The 17,197-nt window shown below is 44.6% G+C and overlaps 1 protein-coding gene across 2 annotated transcripts in view; it reads right to left on the reverse strand.

Annotated features, from left to right (window-relative positions):
• Positions 1-17,197, reverse strand: part of Scrn1 (secernin 1) — a 62,085-nt gene that overhangs the window by 26,504 nt on the left and 18,384 nt on the right. For both annotated transcript variants that reach the window (XM_050155563.1, XM_050155564.1), the window contains exon 3: positions 1,282-1,463. In XM_050155563.1, coding sequence (XP_050011520.1) covers positions 1,282-1,463 — 182 coding nt within the window. The remainder of the gene's footprint in view (positions 1-1,281; positions 1,464-17,197) is intronic.

The raw sequence follows: 17,197 nt of genomic DNA on the forward strand, positions 1-17,197 counted from the left end.
CCATCTCTGCTGCGGTAGACTGTGGGTCAACCCCACGTGCCATCACGTGGAGGGGGTGCTGTGAATTTGTCTTTCTAGCAAACCCCTGGGCAGTGTTTCCGTGGAGGACATGCTTTGAGGCCAGCTGCGCTAGAATTTGGCCACTTGCAGTACCGTGGCTGTGACCTAACATCAGTGGTTCTCACCCTGTGATATGTGCCATGACCCCACTGGGGGGGGGGGTCAAAGGACCTTTGCACAGGATTCACCTAAGACTGTCAGAAAACACAGAGATTTACATTACGATTCATAACAGTAGCAAATACAATTAAGAAGGAGCAATGGAAATAATCCTAGGGCTGAGGTCACCACATGAGGAACTGGATTAAAGGGCCGCAGCATTAGGACGAGTGAGAGCCCCTGCCCTACAGCATCCACATTTCTACAGCTCCCCAGATAACACTGGGGGACTTTGGGCTCAGGAGTCATTCTCAGGACTCACTTAGTGTGAAAGACTAGGCCTGGCCGGTTTAAAGCTGGGACCATACCCTGAACTAGACCAAGTCTATTCTAGCTTCAGAGTGAGCACCCCCTCCAAAGGCTGCCAGCTTGGAGCATTTGTCACACTGTTCTTACTGCAACCGCTACATGCGAGCCAGGGGAGATGTCAACTTACATGGCTACGGGTCAGCCATCATCCACTCCCACATTTGTTATTACGCAGACCTTGGTAACTCTCACAGTACCAATTATCCACCAACTACAGTTTCTCTGTCTCTATCCTTCAGGCCTTCAGATCCACAGGGAGCAGTGTCTCCTCCTTGCACATCCCAAATGCACCTGGCACGGAGCCTCCAAACGCCCAAGCTCTACAGAAGGCTAGCCCTGGGATTTTGTACCACTTAGGTGCCATCACATCCCAGAATGCCCTGCTTCCCCTCTCTGCCACCTTCAGTTGCCCTTTGATTTGTGCTGTTCAATTAAAATTGACATTCGAAATGGAAGCTCTTAAGCTTCACGTTAAATTTTAAACTTTCAGTATTGTTTATATGTTACATACTCATATATGTAGTCACTTCCGTGACACCCATGTGACATTTGTATCTGATGTCTTTTACTTAGTGTATATCATGTTCTCAAGATGCTACTTAATGGATTGATGAATAATACTCCATTATCATCTATTCATTTTCCCCATCATCTTAGAATTTCTATTAAATAGAACTTCTTACAATACAGTAACTACAGGAGAAAATAATTCCCAATCCCATCGGCAGCTGGTTAAGAGAATCACCATCTTACCTGACCAGATCCATCCCCAGTAAGGCTTCTGTCTCAGCAGCTGGTTCTCTGGCATTGATGGCTTCATTGGCTATGCACACCCCATGTTCATTGGCTCCCATTTCCGCCCCCCAGAGCCAGGCAGGTCTGCTTATCACTATGGCGTGGGTCCTGGGAACTTGGTCAATAGAGATGTAAGTGCACTGAAAGGGAAGAGAAGCAAGAAGGTACAGTCACATGTCAGAAGCCTTAGTTTTCACCCTGGTACCGACGACCCTGGACCACACATCAGTAACGAAGCTGAGAAGCAAAAGACCCGGAACGCCCAGTCTCCAGACAGACACCCCGGGGTAGCCTCAGGATCCCTGCAGTTTGAGCGCCAATCTGCTTAGTTCAAGCCAATCTGTTGACAGCGCTTCCTCTCCCACCATCACCCTCAGCAGGTGTAGAGCTGCCTGCTGTACTGCCGTTCTCTGTTTGCTCACAGATCTTCATCCTCACAGACAAAACTCCAGCTGTATCCATGGTCCCCAAACTCCCTAGAAGTCATGGGTCTCTAGCTTCAAATGAAGCTTTACCCAGAAAGCAGGTACAAAGATGACTGTCTAAAGCAAACAAAAACGAGACGTCTGAGCCCCATTGTGACTACTGATCCCTGGGGTCTGTGGAACATTTGACAGTCTACAATCTCAGCAGGGTAGAGGAGGGGACCCAGAAACATTGCTACCATTACACTTTCATATGACAAGGAGTCGCCACACACGCTCGCCACACACGCTCACCACACATGCTCACTCCCCTGCCCACCATTGGATTCTCATGCTAAGCAAGTGAAGCCACCAACAGGAAAAGGTTGCCTAGAGGGGTACTTTTCTGACTCTGTAATAAATACTCATCTATAATAGTCAAGCTTGTAATCATGTTAGTTAGACTTTCTAAATTTATAGAGATATATTTCAGTTAGATAGGCCTTCTTAAAATCTTTCAGAGACCTACAAAATATGGCATTTAAATGTTTTAAGAACTTAGAACTTTTTATGACAATGAGACACATCTGTTCCTGGCAGCACCAAGCTACTTCAAAAGGAAGATGGGCATTGAAAAGGCTCCTTATGGAGTTTGTTAGCCATTTGGACAAGAAACTGCTCTTGCCTGAACATGCAGGACCAACAGAAAAATGACTGTTAAACTTGCTTAAAGGTGAGATGATCCTTTGGGGTTCCAGCTTCATGAAAGGCTCTGCGAGACATTCTACAGGATACAAAAGAAAGTGACTAAACTGTCTTTAAAATTTCCCGCTTCTTAAAAAAGTGTGCTGAATACCGTGGACCTAAAGGCCAAAGATGGATGCCTCAATGGTACAGAAGAACTTTGGGTGAGCAGTGAGATGTCTCTGTCAATTCTAGAGTTTTGGAAGTTGCTTACAATACACTTCCTGTTTACTTAGGTAATATATCCTTCTGGAGTCTTTGATGGAGTTAAAGAATTTATAGTTATAGTTACAGTTTTCCTTAGTTATGATAAAAAATAAAGTAGATATAAATATTGTAACTGTAATTCTTGCTAGAATTTTACCATTTAAAGCCTTTCTTTTTGTTTAAACAGAAAAGGGGAAATGATTTAGGAGGTCCTTCTTTCTATGTTTGCTTGTATTGGTTAATGAATAAAAAAGTAGCCTTGGCCTGATAGGGCAGAACTTAGGTAGGTGTGGAAGACGGAACTGAATTCTGGAAGGAAGAAAGCAGAGTCAGAGAGAGATGCCATGGATCCGCCAGAGACAAACACTGAAAATTTTACATGGTAAGACACTGCCACGTAGCAATATACACATTAATAAAAATGGGTTAAATTAAGACATAAAAATTAGCCAATAAGAAACTAGAGGTAATGGGCCAAGCAGTGATTTAATTAATACAGTTTCTGTGTGGTCACTTCAGGGCTACACTAGCCGGGTGGCCCGGAAGAACAAACGGGCCCTCTTCCAGCACTATTTCAATAAATAAATTAATATGCAAATCAACAAAAAAGTGCTTTCCTTTCACACAAATTGTTACACAGAAGGAAAATAGAAACAAAGCTGGTCCAACAAAAGTGGGAAGGGGCATGGTGGGGACAGCCACTGGGTGGGACAGCCACTGGGTGGGACAGCCACTCGGATCATTGCCTACTCCACTTCCTTCCCTCCTCCCACATCATGTCTCACTCCATTCCCCATCTCCCCCAGGGGACTGGGCTGGGGCACTCAGTTATCCGTGGGACCTCATGAACACCTTCTGTAAGCCTGTACCAAGCTCTTCGTATGTAGTTTGTAGTGTGGAAACACGAAGCTAGCTGCAGGCTCCACCCACATTTCAAACTGGGAGGCTGAAAGCCCTGGATCCAAGGCAGTCTGAGATAGCTTTCTTTCTCTCCATTCAAGATGGCTCTTTGTGAACTGAATGCAGCCCAGACAGTCACACTACACTAATTCCTGTCATCGTTAGCTCTGTCCAGAGTGGAAACACAGGCGGTGCACACACTTCTTGGCTTCAGCCATGGCTTCAGCCTCTGCACGGCTCACGTCAGGTGTTTCTCAGCACTGGAGTAATATTATTTTATTCAATACATTTTTGGAAACTGAAAGTTAATTAATCCCAGAGGTTGCCAAGAAACCCTTGAGGTAGGTGTGTGGGTGTGTGTGGGTGTGTAGTGTGTGTGTGGCAAATTGACAATAAAACACACTCTTGTTTTCCTTGATTTACTTGCTGAAAAGAATTCATTTTGAAAACTGGCTCTTGCAGTGCTCACAACTATATTCCTCCATGCTTTCCTAAATGGAACAGAAGCTTCCGTCTTCAAAACGTATTCGCTCCCGTGTACAAAGCAAAGCAAGCAGTTCCACATTGCCATGGCTTCAGGTGTGAAAGGCGTGGTCCCCAGGAAGGTACTACTGTGAGATGGTGGATCTGTCGCCAGACATTCAGGGCCAATTGCCCCAGTTCCATCAGCCCCAGCAGACTAGGCGCGGCTACCTATGCAATATGCCAGTTAGAAAGAGCAGCACGGAAGAAGGACAGAGGAAGGAGAGCTAGTGAGTGTCGGGAAGAGTTAGGTGACTCTTCATTTTAGGGTACAGATGATGAGCGAGAGTCAGGGTACAAGGGCACAGGGTGTATGTAAAGTTGAGCTACAGTCTCGACTGATTCTGCAAGGTGGTCTAAGAAAGATGTTTTGCTTATGGGGACGGGCGGGGTTCTCAGGAAACGATCGCTTTTATTCAAGCCTTCATTCAGCCTTGTCTTCATCTGGGAGGTGAATTGTGGGGCCCTGCTGATCCTGGAATTTAAAGTGACCACAGGTTTAAGACAATCAGATGGTCTCTGTGCCTTCATCCTTGAAGGGGGATAGGACAAGTTAATTGCATAAGGCAAAATAGAAAGACAGGAAAAATTAAGTGGACACGAAAAAGGAAAAAAAGTCCCCGACTCTGAGATCTAGTTTGTCTTTTGAGAACCCAGAAACTTCAATACAATTGGTGAAGCCAAAATTACCCATAGTGAGACTATATGTTTACCTCAAGGCATGTCAAACAAAAATATTCCAAACAACAAATGAGGAGGCTGGAGAGATGACTCAGTGGTTAAGAGGACTGGCTGCTCTTTCAGAGGACCTGGGTTCAACTCCCAGCACTCACACAGCAGCTCACGACCAACCCACAACTATCTGTAACTCTAGTTCTGGAGGATCTGATGCCTTCCTCTGCTCTCCATGACCACGTGATATGCACACGGTGCACAGGCATGTATGCATGAAGTGACTTTATAGGCATAAAATAAAAATCAAATCATTAAAAAACAAAGGAATGGTGCTGACTGAAGCCAGAACACTCATGTCCTTGAGTTCCTCTGTATTCTTCTCTCATCCATCCCTACATCCTACACCACACCTTCAAAAATACCTCACTATTCCACTCACAAAGAGAAATTATTGATATGAAAAATAACTACACCATCTCACATTTTCCCCTTAATTTAAAATCTTTAATTTTAAGCATTTCTTCATATTTAAATCATGTAAATTCCATTCTTTGAGGACTGTATCTTAAATTCAGGATTAAACACAGCCGCATAAACAAACCCCTACTCCCTAGAGAAGCCAGCATCTTTGCTCTGAGATTATGCACTGTGTGGTTCCTGTGAGAATCCCTCTCTAAATGCCTATTATGCTCGCTAACTCTGCTTCACTCTGGCTCATCCTAAATTCCTTTCTGTGGCAGAGTCAAGGATCCAGCTTTACCTAAGCCAAAGTCCCTAAGAAGAAGGGGATTTCTCTGGCTGCTGGTGGCTGTGTTAGAGTGGTTTTCTTCACACACACACACACACACACACACACACACACACACACACACACAACAAGGGACATAGCTGGAGTGATTGGCATGCCTATGACAGGGGTAAACACTATTGACACAAAGTAAAAATACAGAAGAACAAAGTAAAGATTTTCCTCCTGCACTCAATTACCTATGGACCCAAATGAGGGGCTAAGGTTTTGTCCCGGAAGCTTCAAAGTGTCATGGAGTCCTTCAGAGGTGCAGCCAAGGGAGAGCCTTGGGTCCCCAGAGGACTCTGGCCTCTCTCTACCTTGATCCCTTCGGTCTTGATGTCAGCAATTCTCAACCACATGCTCCTGCCTTGAAGTGCTGCCTTCCCACAAACACAAGGCAATGGGGCCAGAGGATCACAGCTGGAAACTCCAAACTGTGAGCCCCCCACCCCTACCAAAAAAAAAACTTTCCCTGCATAGCTTAGCTAGCTGGAGTATCCTATGCTAATGAAAGGCTGGCTAACACAGGCATCTGCCAAGCCTTTTCAAAACTCCTTCCCCTACAGAGCATGGGCGACAAATTTTATCTCGAGAAGAATGACTGAGCAGGGAAGGAATTGTGGCTTCTCAAGTATGGAGATTCAACTTTACATTTTATTTTTTGAGACAGAAAAATGCTAAAAATAAGAACTGGTTTTACTGATGTGTCGTCCAGTTCCTTTTTAGACACTCAGTTCCATTTTACCAATTACGTACAGAGCACCCAGTACACTCAGAGACAGAGTCAGCAGCAGCGGGCACGGGCCAGAGACCTGAGGAGTTCTTTTTCAGTGACCTCTACTCAAGGAAAGACAGGATTCTTGATTTTGTCAGAGAAAAGAATTTCAGGACAAGTCAGGTTGAAGCAGGACTGGAGTTTACTAGGAGTTTTCAGTAAAGACTTGAGCACGGGGTTAGAGAGGCTCTCAAGGGAAACCTAAGACATACTCCAGGGTGAGATTGAGATTCTCGAGGGAGACTCATACTTCAGTGTTGTAGAAGCAGCCGAGTATAGATAGCATCTTGGTTGCTGTTCAGTTGCATCTCAAAAGGTTGCTAAGAAGCAATTTTTTTTCTTCCTAGCTCCTCTTTTTCCTTAAACGGGGTTGTAAGGTGGAGAGGACTTCAGTCTGGTAAGGTAAAACCTGCATCACAAGAGCCGCAAAGGAGGTCTAGACATATCTGTTCTGAGGTCTTTTGACAGCTACAAATTATGGTGGGTGGCAGGAGAAAGCCTTCGCTGGAAGGCCTAATATGCTTGGGCTTTGCCTTGGTTATTTTTTCATTATCCTGACAAAAAGCAACTTTGGAGACAAAGGGTTTATTTGGGGCACAATTATAAGGTACAGTCTGTTATGATAGTCACAACAGGAAAGTCCTGGAGGCAAGACATGGAGGCAACTCCTCACACTGTGTCCACAGCCGGAAATCGGAGAACCAGGAATGCTGGTGCCGCCTCCCTCTCTCCTTTTCGTGCAATTCAGGACTGAAGCCCAGGGAATGCTGTCCGTTTACCTAATCAAGATAACCCCACACAGGCATGGGCAGAGGCTAACCCAACCTAGATAATCCTTCATGGACATGGGCAGAGGCTAACTCAACCTAGACAATCCCACATAGGCATGGCCAGAAGCTAAACTAACCTAGATAATCGTTCACAGGAATGGCCAAAGGCTAACCTAATTTAGACAATCTCCCATAGGCATGGTCAGAGGCTCATCTCCTAGGTGATTCTAGATCCTATTGAACTGATAATTTATATTGATGGTAACTATCACGTGCTCCATTGCTAGTTTATATGTATTTGAAACATATTTGCATAAGGAATATTGTCATCATGTTGGCCACCTTCACAGCAAATGCTGTAAATTAGACAGAAATTTCTGACTTTCAGCTGGCAAGAGGCTTCAGACTCCTTTCCCACATCCCTTTAGTTTGTCATATCCATCCTGCCTAAAGAGCATTTATACTACATACTGTTGGCAGACATCTATGCCTAAGAAGGAGAAGGAGCACGCGCAAATGGTAACCATCATCAGGATGACTTCAGAACATGTCACAGGGGCCTGCCCATTTCATACACATGGTACCTTGTAACCCCTTTCTGATTAACCTTACCATGCTTCTTATTCTATCCATATAATCTATGTTTTAATTATATGTGCTAGTTACATACATATCTGCTATCTCCTTCAGCCAGAATGCCAGTTCCATGAATAAAGATGGTTTTGTTGCTTAGTTTATAAGTACAACCCAACGTTGAACTTAGAAAGCACCAAAGGCTTTTTTTAAAGATTTGTTTTTATTTAATGCATATGACTGTTTTGTCTGCAGGTATTTATATACACCATGTATATTCAGTGCCTGTTGCAGCCAGCAGAAAGTGTCAGATCCTCTGTCACTGGAGTTACAAACAGTTGTAAGCCACTATGTGGGTGCTGGGAACTGAACCCAGGCTCTCTATTAGAGCAGCAAGTGCTTAACCTCTGAGCCATCTCTCCAGACCTGTCAATGAACTTGGATGGATGAATGAGTGGATGGGTGAATGGGTGGATGGGTAGATGGATGGATAGATGAGTTAAGGAACAGATGGGTTGGTGGGTGCGTGGGTGGGTGGGTGGGTGGGTGCGTGGGTGGGTGGGTGGGTGGCGGATAAATGAATAGATGAATTACCAAGGTCTCAGAAAGTATTAGAAAGAATACATCTAGTTGGCCAGAGACTGTCAAGTAGGGAATGATTGAGAGAATCTTAATATGGCCTGGGTGGCCGATGCCACACTGAACTAAGGACCTGAGAATAGAAAACTATATGTCCACTGTGCACAGTTCACGGCTCAAGAAAGTGCCCTCAGAAGCACAGAGGGGAGCTACTGTGGCACAGTACAGCACAGAACTTCAATGGCTCAGTAAGGGCTGAATGATAAATCTGTAGCACACTGACTCAGAAAGACCAGATGGTGCTTGTGGGAGTTAAAATCCATGCAGCCAACCTGACACTTTTCGGGCTAGATTTAGATGATGAGCTAGGAAGGGGATCCCCAAGTAGCCAGATGGGCCCAGTCAGCCCCTCCTGAGCCTGAGAGTCAGTGCTCCAAATCCACCCCACCGGGGAGCCTGTAACATGCACCTCCAAAGGCCTCTTTGTCACAGGCCTCAGGAACCCTGGCCTAACAAGGGCTCTTGTGTGACAGCCCTTCAAGCCTTCTCTGCTCCATTGTCAGTTAAACCCAGCTAATCACAGCCACCTCTGAGGGTGGGACTGGGCTGGGAAGGAGAGAGCACAGCAGGCTCACATGGATTGGCTATTCACCGTGCCAGTATGAAAGGAAATCTCTCAAAACAAGGGTCATTTACATCAGATGTGATTAGCTCGACTTTGTAGAACCGGCCATCTAGAACACAGACTCTGAAGGAAGTCTTTTTCTTTTTCTTTTCTTTTCTTTTTTTAATAAATAAAATCCATTGACCTTGGCAATTGTTCTATAGTTAATAAGGGAAAGAAGCAGGATTTGAGGAACAGAGGTTTCCCCCAGGAACACAAGTCCAGAAAGCACCCGAAATCTCCTATGGCAAAAGCAAATGAAATGCCCCAAGTCAAAATTCCTAGTTAACCTTACAGTAAAACAAGCCAACAATCAACAACAAAATCTCAGAGAGTAGGGAGATGCCCCAGAAAGATAAGGGCTGCATGAGGACCTGAGTTCATTTTCAGCACCCAAGAAAAGCTTTCTGCAACAGAGCACACCTGTAACATTGACACGGGTAAGACAGAGACAGGGGATGTCTGCTACTTGCCAAACATATTCAATGAGACATTCTCTCAGTGACTTAAGTGGAAACAATTGGAGAAAAAAACTGACACCAACCCCAGGTCTACATATATGTATACAAGTATGTGTACGCAGACATGCACACACACACATACATTGTGCACACATACAAACACATGCGCGCACATACAAAAAGTCTTCACCACTTAAAAGCATCATGGCAGTGGTGGTTGGAAGCTAAGGAAAAAGATGAACAGTTTTCCCCTCCCTCTCACCCTGCCTTCCACAAAGCAGTCTGTCAATGAGCGTGACTTTGGGTCACAACAATAGAAGGCTGCCTGAGCAGGAGGGGTACTTTTCATTGTCAGCTCTGGCAATCCTGAGTTCTCCTTCTCTCAGGTGGCTTCAGGGGGATACCTGGAGGAAGGGGCAGAGAAGATGGGCCTTCAAAGGGCCCCACGTGTGATGGACACAACCACCGTGCAGAGCAAGCCCTTCACTGTCTTGTGGGGCTGGGTCAAAACTAAAAAGCAAGCTCAGTTTCGTGGGTGCCCACGCCACCATTCCAGGGCACACTATTGCTGGACTTCACCCAGTGAGAGGCGAAGAGAGACTCACACAATAGGCATTTCAGCGTGTGCACTGTGGCCATTGTATTTTTCCTACTGTACTCAGATGGGGACCACAGTCCTGACACCACCAGTGAGGACCTTGGAGGGACAGCTGATGACTCAGCCAGACTTCAAGGGCAGAAGAGAAAAGACTGGGAGACTGGGGCGCTTTGGGATAGAAATGTAAGAAGCTTGTGTCTTTAAAGCAGTTAAAGTAGTACTATCTGGATCCCAAGGCTTAGGGCAGGGCTTGTTTCAGCCCACAGACCCCCCTGCTATTTGACTTACAAATGAACTCTAGAGACAGCGCTGGGCAGAGTGCACCACCCTCAATCACATCTCAGAACTGCCTGGCATTTCCCTGAGACTGCCAGACTCTGGGGATGGTCAAGGGGGAAGCCTGGCTTGAGGAGTGGGTTTGGGAAGGGCTGCACCAGAAGGAAGCCCTCTACTAAGCCACACTCCCAAAGCCCTGAGCATCGGACTTCTCACTCAGGGCAGACCTTAGAGATGCAGAGAAGGAAGCAGAAAGATGTAAGGGACAGCGTCTAGCTGGCCCAGTGACCGTGAAACTCTGTTCAGTTGTCCTGATGTCACAGCGACTTGTGTTCACCTGGTGTAAGAAATGACCTATGGAGTAAAATTCAGACTCTACACACACGCATGCATGCATGAACACATGTGCACACACACACACATACACAGGCGCAGAAACACACATATACACAGGTGCAGACACATGCACACGTACACAAACACGTGCATACAGAGGCACACACATGTACAGACACACATACAAATGTACAGACACACATACAAAATCACACATACATGCACATAAATACCCCTGTGAAGGAGAATTCCTGAAAAGAAGCTGTCTCAGACTCTGGATGAAAATTCTTAGAAAGCAGCAAGTCTTCCAGAACAGCCAGCATTCCTTGCCCACCTGGGCCAGAGCTAACATCTTGTCAATAGTAGGTAGAAACCTTTTAGAATCTACTAGCTTAGCAGACCACTAACTTCCAACATTCCAAAAGTTAAGAATGTCATCAGATAGCATCCTGAGACTATAGAAAAACTTCCCGTCGTTGAAACTGCCTCTCTGGTGGACCCACCAGTGTGTTTTAAACTTGCCTTGATTTATGGGTTTTTTTTTCTATAAAAACTATAAAGCTTCATGGAACCACTTCCATGCTGGGACATAGGACTTGAGGTAACCTACATTTGTGTTCCCAGGTCATGATCATTCAAGATGGCTCCAGAGTAAACTATGTCCTATTCCCTTTAAGATAAGAGCTGTGGTTTTTGCACAAACACCTCACAAAAAAACACTACATTCTCCATCTGGACAACTTTTGTAACAATGCCATGGAGTCATTTTTTATTTCTATTCTACTCATAAATATGTCCCCTGGGGAGGAAAAGAAACAATTTACCAAAAACTCATCACAAATCATGGGCGTTAAATAGCCTCACTGAGGCTACTGTGCCATGTACACTACTCCATGCAAAAAATGAACATAAAACGGACCTTCAAAAAAAAAAACAAGGGGAACAATAAACAGCAGAATAATGGTTTGAGAATTATTATCAAGCAGCACTAGAGTCTTTCAGGATGTATTATGCATCAAATCTAACTCTGTTATTAATAATTAGTCTCGCCAGGCGGTAGTGCTGCATGCCTTTAGTCCTCACACTCGGGAGGCAGAGGCAGGGGCAGGTGGATCTCTGTGAGTTTGAGGCCATCCTGGTCTACAGATTAAGTCCCAGGACAGCTAAGGCTACACAGAGAAACTCTGTCTTGAAAAAAAAACAAAACAAAACAAAATAATTAGTCTCATGGGCACTGAGTATAAATGTGAATTTTACTAAAAACATTATTTTTCTGAAACAGTATTTTAATGTTGGTACGATACTCTCCTTAATAGAAGATCAGCCGTATAAGAACAAACTTATGTCCACAGACATACACACACACAAACAGCACAACGTTATCCAGGACATTGTCCACCTGCTTCCTCTCCCCATCCAGGAAGAGCTGCACAGGCTTATCCTAAGACAAAGACGACTCGTGGGATGCTCAGCAATGCGACATCCCCAGACTGCACAGGGGAGCTTTTAAAGATAAACACAGGTGCTCGCTTTAGTGGCACATACGCTAAAATTAGAATCGCACGGAGATCAGCATGGATCTTGCACACGATAACAAAAAGAAAGAGAGCCGCATCTGTCCCAGTCTCCAACCCTAAGAGAATTGTTATAAACTGAGAATACACGTGGAAAAACTGAAGAATAGCAAGCTCAGATGTTTCAGTCCTCCAGCTGCACAAAAGGAACAAAAGTGTTCAGTATAATTTTAGAACTGAGACTCTTGTGCTAGGGAGCATCATTTCTTATGCATAGTGTCTCAGACAACATGATAGGTAGATGGGGGATGACTGATTGGAAGATGAAGGGTAGGGGAACTGGATGGACAGGGTTACAGGAAAGACACGGAAGGATGGACTAGCTGTCAGGAGGCCACTTTAGCATGCTCAGACAAGTTCTCTAAGCGAACCTCAGGGTCTGTGTGTTTGAAGTAGCATGAGATGGGTGTTGGTTTAGATTTAGTCTTTTAATTTTATGTGAATGAGTGTTTTTGGCTTAAAGTGGAAAGGGATTTGCAAGCAAGCCTGAAGACCCAAGTTTGATCCTCTGGGGTCCATAGATTCCCACAAGCTGTACCCTTCACATACCACATGCACCATGGCATGTATGCTTCCTTCCAACCCCACCAAGAATTAATTAATTAAAGTCTCCATGCTAGTGAGAGAGAGCTGGCTGTGGAAGGGAAAGAAAAGTAGAATTTGGGGGGAATATAGATCTACCCCTTTCTTAAAACATCCCGCTTCAAGATTACTAAGGGCTTTTTCGTGTGAGCTCATATAACATCCAGGGTTGCAGGGAGATCAGGTATCATGATCTCCATCCAGCACATAAGAGAACTGAGTATCAAAAGACACTGCAAAGCAGAAAGCATGATGAGAACCCCGGACCCATCACCCGGTCAGACCTCACTGTGTTGGCTTCAGGTAACTGTGAGTGTCACTTGACTTACAATGGGAGATCATGCGTGGCATGTTCCGTGTCCAGGGAGGAGTCACAAGACTAAAAAGAAGAGGACATAATGGTACTAAGACCTTGAAGGATGCCTAGGAGTCCACGAAAGAGGAAGGACAATTTCAGCAATAAGAGGAGAATATAAAAAAAATAGAGAAATACAGATTGTTTGTCTAAGAAATGGCAAGAGCATGGTGTAGCTGAGGCCTAGGGTACAAGCTGAAGGGTAACTAAGGACGAAGACAGGGAAGCACAGATGAGCCGAGAGAGCCCATGGCAGCATCCGTCTATCAGAGGCTGGAAATGGGGAGCATAAGGGCACACATGAGGGCTCTGTGGGAACTCCACTTTCTGTTCACATTCTTCTAAACACAGCATCGCTCTTTTTAAAAACTCTAATAATTTAAAAAGGGAAGAGGTAGACAGGGTGCCAGTTGAGAAGAGTTCTAAACAGTACGCATATCAGCCCTGCCTGTCATCCAAACAATTCAATAAGTTAGGGACAGCTTTGCTTTGTAAAGAAACTTCTGGGGCTGGAGAGAGATGGTGCAGAGGTTAAGAGCATTGGCTGCTCTTCCAAAAGTCTTGAGTTCAATTCCCATCACCCACATGGTAGCTCGCAACCACCTACAATGGGATCTGGTGCCCTTTCTGGCCTGCAGGAATACATTCAGGCAGAACACTGTATATGAGATAAATATTTAAAAAAAAAAAAACTCCTGGTAATCCTTCAAGAAGAGTAATCAAGACAGAGAGAACTCCGTGCCAATAAGAGAATAACAGAAAAAAAAAAGGGGAGACAGAAATGGTGGGGAGGAGATGGGGACACCAGACTGTGTTCGAACAAAAGGATGCAGTGACAGCTGTCCCTGTGCATCTGGGGTGTGCAAGGTAAAGTTCAGCCTTTGCTCTGGCTTCCAGCGTGAACTGTGTACATGCAGTGGTGTAGACAGACAACAGAGACAAACAAAATGGAGATCGTGAATGTGGTTTTTACCTCGAGTATTACTTTACCTGCTCACCACACATGTGTAGAGAGGCAGCTCATGATACAGGTATGGAACATAAAGAGGCCAGAGGTATCCCAGAGACTGCTGGATATTATGAACCACATCTCCATCTGTGCAAAAACTCATGATTCAATCTATAGCATATTTGAGTAATAACATATTGTGTGTTGAGCCAGGGAGCAGAATTGTGTCTGCTTTCTGACAGGAGTTTTTGTTTGTTTGTTTCTTTGTGTAACAGTCCTAGCCATGCTGGAACTAACTCTTGTAGACCAGGCTGGTCTCGAATTCACGGAGATGCACCTGCCTCTGCCTCCTGAGTGCTGGGATTAAAGGCGTGCGCCACCGCCGCCTGACTGACAGGATATTTGATATGAGAGTAGAGCGCCAGTACTACTTAGCTTGCCTCGCAAGAAAGAAAATAAACTTCCTGAAGTTCTTTTTTTTTTTTTTTAGCTATTTTTAAAAATTGTATGTATGTTTTGTTTGTGCCTACGCCTGTGCACAACAAGCTCCTCTGGTGCCTGCAGAGATAAGAAGGGGGCGTCAGGGTCGCTGGAATTGGAGCCACAGACAGTTGAGAGCTGGCATGTGTGTGCTGGGACTTGAACCAAGGTCCTCCGAAAGAGCAGCCGGTGCTCTTAACTACTGAGCCATCTCTTTAGCCCCATACAATTCTTATTTCAGACATGTTTATACCAGGCTTTTGTATAATATTATAGCTACTATGGCTACTTAACAAATTACCCCTAAACTAAGTGGTATTAACAACCATTTATTGTGCTCATGGGTTCACTGAATCAGGCATGTGAATAGCAAGCAGCCAGACACTGTGTCTCCACACCACTGTCTAGAGCTGGATCTGATGTCTTTCATCCACTTACTGGCAGTTTTCATCCCTGTGGGACCTGCCCTGTGTATTTGGACTACTTTAATACCTCCCAGCATGACAGGTGACTGAGTTCATAGGGTATAGTCCTTTGGGCAAGGAGAGACAGATAGAAAAAAAACGACATCTTATTTTCAAGCTCTGGAAAACATTCTGTAGCACTGCTGCATGAGCCACTGGTCAGAGCACTCACCAGCCTGCAGCAAGGTTGGTTCATGTCAGAGTGAATGGTGCAGACCCCCAAGCACCCCTCGGCTCGGGAGGAATAAGGATATGTGGGGTGGAAACCGGAACTGCTGCCTTTGGGGTTTGACTCCATCCTGTAGAATCTGCAGGACGGTTTCAGTACCTATGTCTCTGCAGTCAGGTCGGGAGTTAAAGATTCGTGAAAGCAGACGGGAGAAGGCAAATATAACTCGAGCCAGCAAATGTCAGGCAGTTTTCCCTGTTCCTGGAAAAGACATCCACACTTGGGTGACACAGACATCCACTCCCTGAGGAATAGACACTGGACTCTGAGGCGCTCACCAGAGAGACTCACACTTTCTCTTTAACTACATAAGCGTCCCACTGAAGATAGGAGACGGGGACTAGGTAGTGGTTCAACTCAAGAAGCAAGCGGTCCTGTCGAAAGCCCATGGGATACAGTCTCCCACCATCCTGTCAGAGGGCTACGTCAAGGTGCACCCAATTCTGCCCTTCCTCAAAATAGGCAACTCCTCATCGTGGTCTGCTGCCTTTTGGTGCTAATGTACACATTAACAGAGAGAAGCAGCAATGGTGTACAGGGAAGAAAATGCTAGATACATTGGTAACTGTACCTTTAAACCAGGCAGGGTGTGAGAAAAGTCTTTTACTGTCTTCACCATAAAACACTGAAGAATATAGATGTAGACAGAGCATGTTCTTGACTAGCCTCCTTTTTCTCTACAAATTCTTAGTTAACAATTACCATTTAAGCATACAAAAAAAACCACAACTAAGAAGCATAACTCACAAATGTAAACATGGCTCAATTTGCCAAAGAAATAGAAAGAAAGGCATCAGACAATTGCCCCATAACTGCAGGAGACAGAGACAGGTGGATCTCTGTGAGTTCGAGACCAGCCTGGTCTACAGAGCTAGTTTCAGGACAGGCTCCAAAGCTACAGAGAAACCCTGTCTCAAAAAAACAAAAAGAAAAACAAAAAAATCTTCAACAGAATTTAGCAAAGCCTCTAAGTTATCTTTTTTATTTTAAATAGGAACTTATGCAGAGATTTTACTATAACAAAATTAATCCAGCCTCAGTCCCTACACCAGCATCCCGATGTGAATGTCTACATGCACCCCCTTCATCAGGGTCAGTAAGGAGGACAGCACTATCTCCATTGCATTCAAGATAGAAGCCAACATAATCAGACAAGAAAATAATCAGAAATAGAAGAATCAAAGTATCCAGATTTGGAGGCCATAACAGGACACCTGGAGACACCAAGAGAATCGATGGCAAAAGCTGATACAACTGAAAAAGGAATTTGGTAAAATAGCAGAATTTAAAATTAATGTAAGCTAACCATCATGAAAGTCCAATAACACACTCTAGGAACACAGAGAGACATACGATGTCATGCATTGTTGGTGGGCATGCAAAATAGTAACACCTATGGGACGAAGTACGACTATATTTGCCAGCATTACATGTTTACTTAGCTTGTGACCCAGATCTCGTTCCTAGTCAAGTATCCCAAATAAACATTAATAAAAATGAAATTTTAAAGCATTCAAAACAGAAAGTGATGAACAGTCTTTATCTTGCTAGAAATACGAAAGACAAGACATAAATAAAAAGACAACTATTCATCCAACACTTCTGGGAGCAGCCAAGAACTAGAAAACAACCCCAGTATCCAGCAGCAACGTGGAGCTGATTAAGCTGGTCAGTTGTCATAGCCACTGACTGTAACACTACCCAATAAAGCACACTGAAGTAAGTACATGTCATGTATATTGTATTTTCTCCAAGTTTGATGGTTTCAATGAGAAAAACTCCAAAAGCTCAGATGTTTAAATACTAGGTCCCAAGCTGGTGGCACAGTTTGGGTAGGTTTAGAAGGTATGGACGTACTAGGGGAAATATGTTACCGATGGAGGGTTTGCTATTTTGGAGTTTTAAAACCCATGTGCAAGTCCCAGTGTGCTCTTTGCTTCCTGGGTTCAGTTCAAGATGGGAGCGCT

This window comes from Alexandromys fortis, unplaced genomic scaffold, assembly GCF_014885135.2.
Source record: "Alexandromys fortis isolate MF-2015 unplaced genomic scaffold, M_Fortis_MF-2015_v1.1 scaffold_93, whole genome shotgun sequence".
NCBI classification, from domain to species: Eukaryota; Metazoa; Chordata; class Mammalia; order Rodentia; family Cricetidae; genus Alexandromys; species Alexandromys fortis.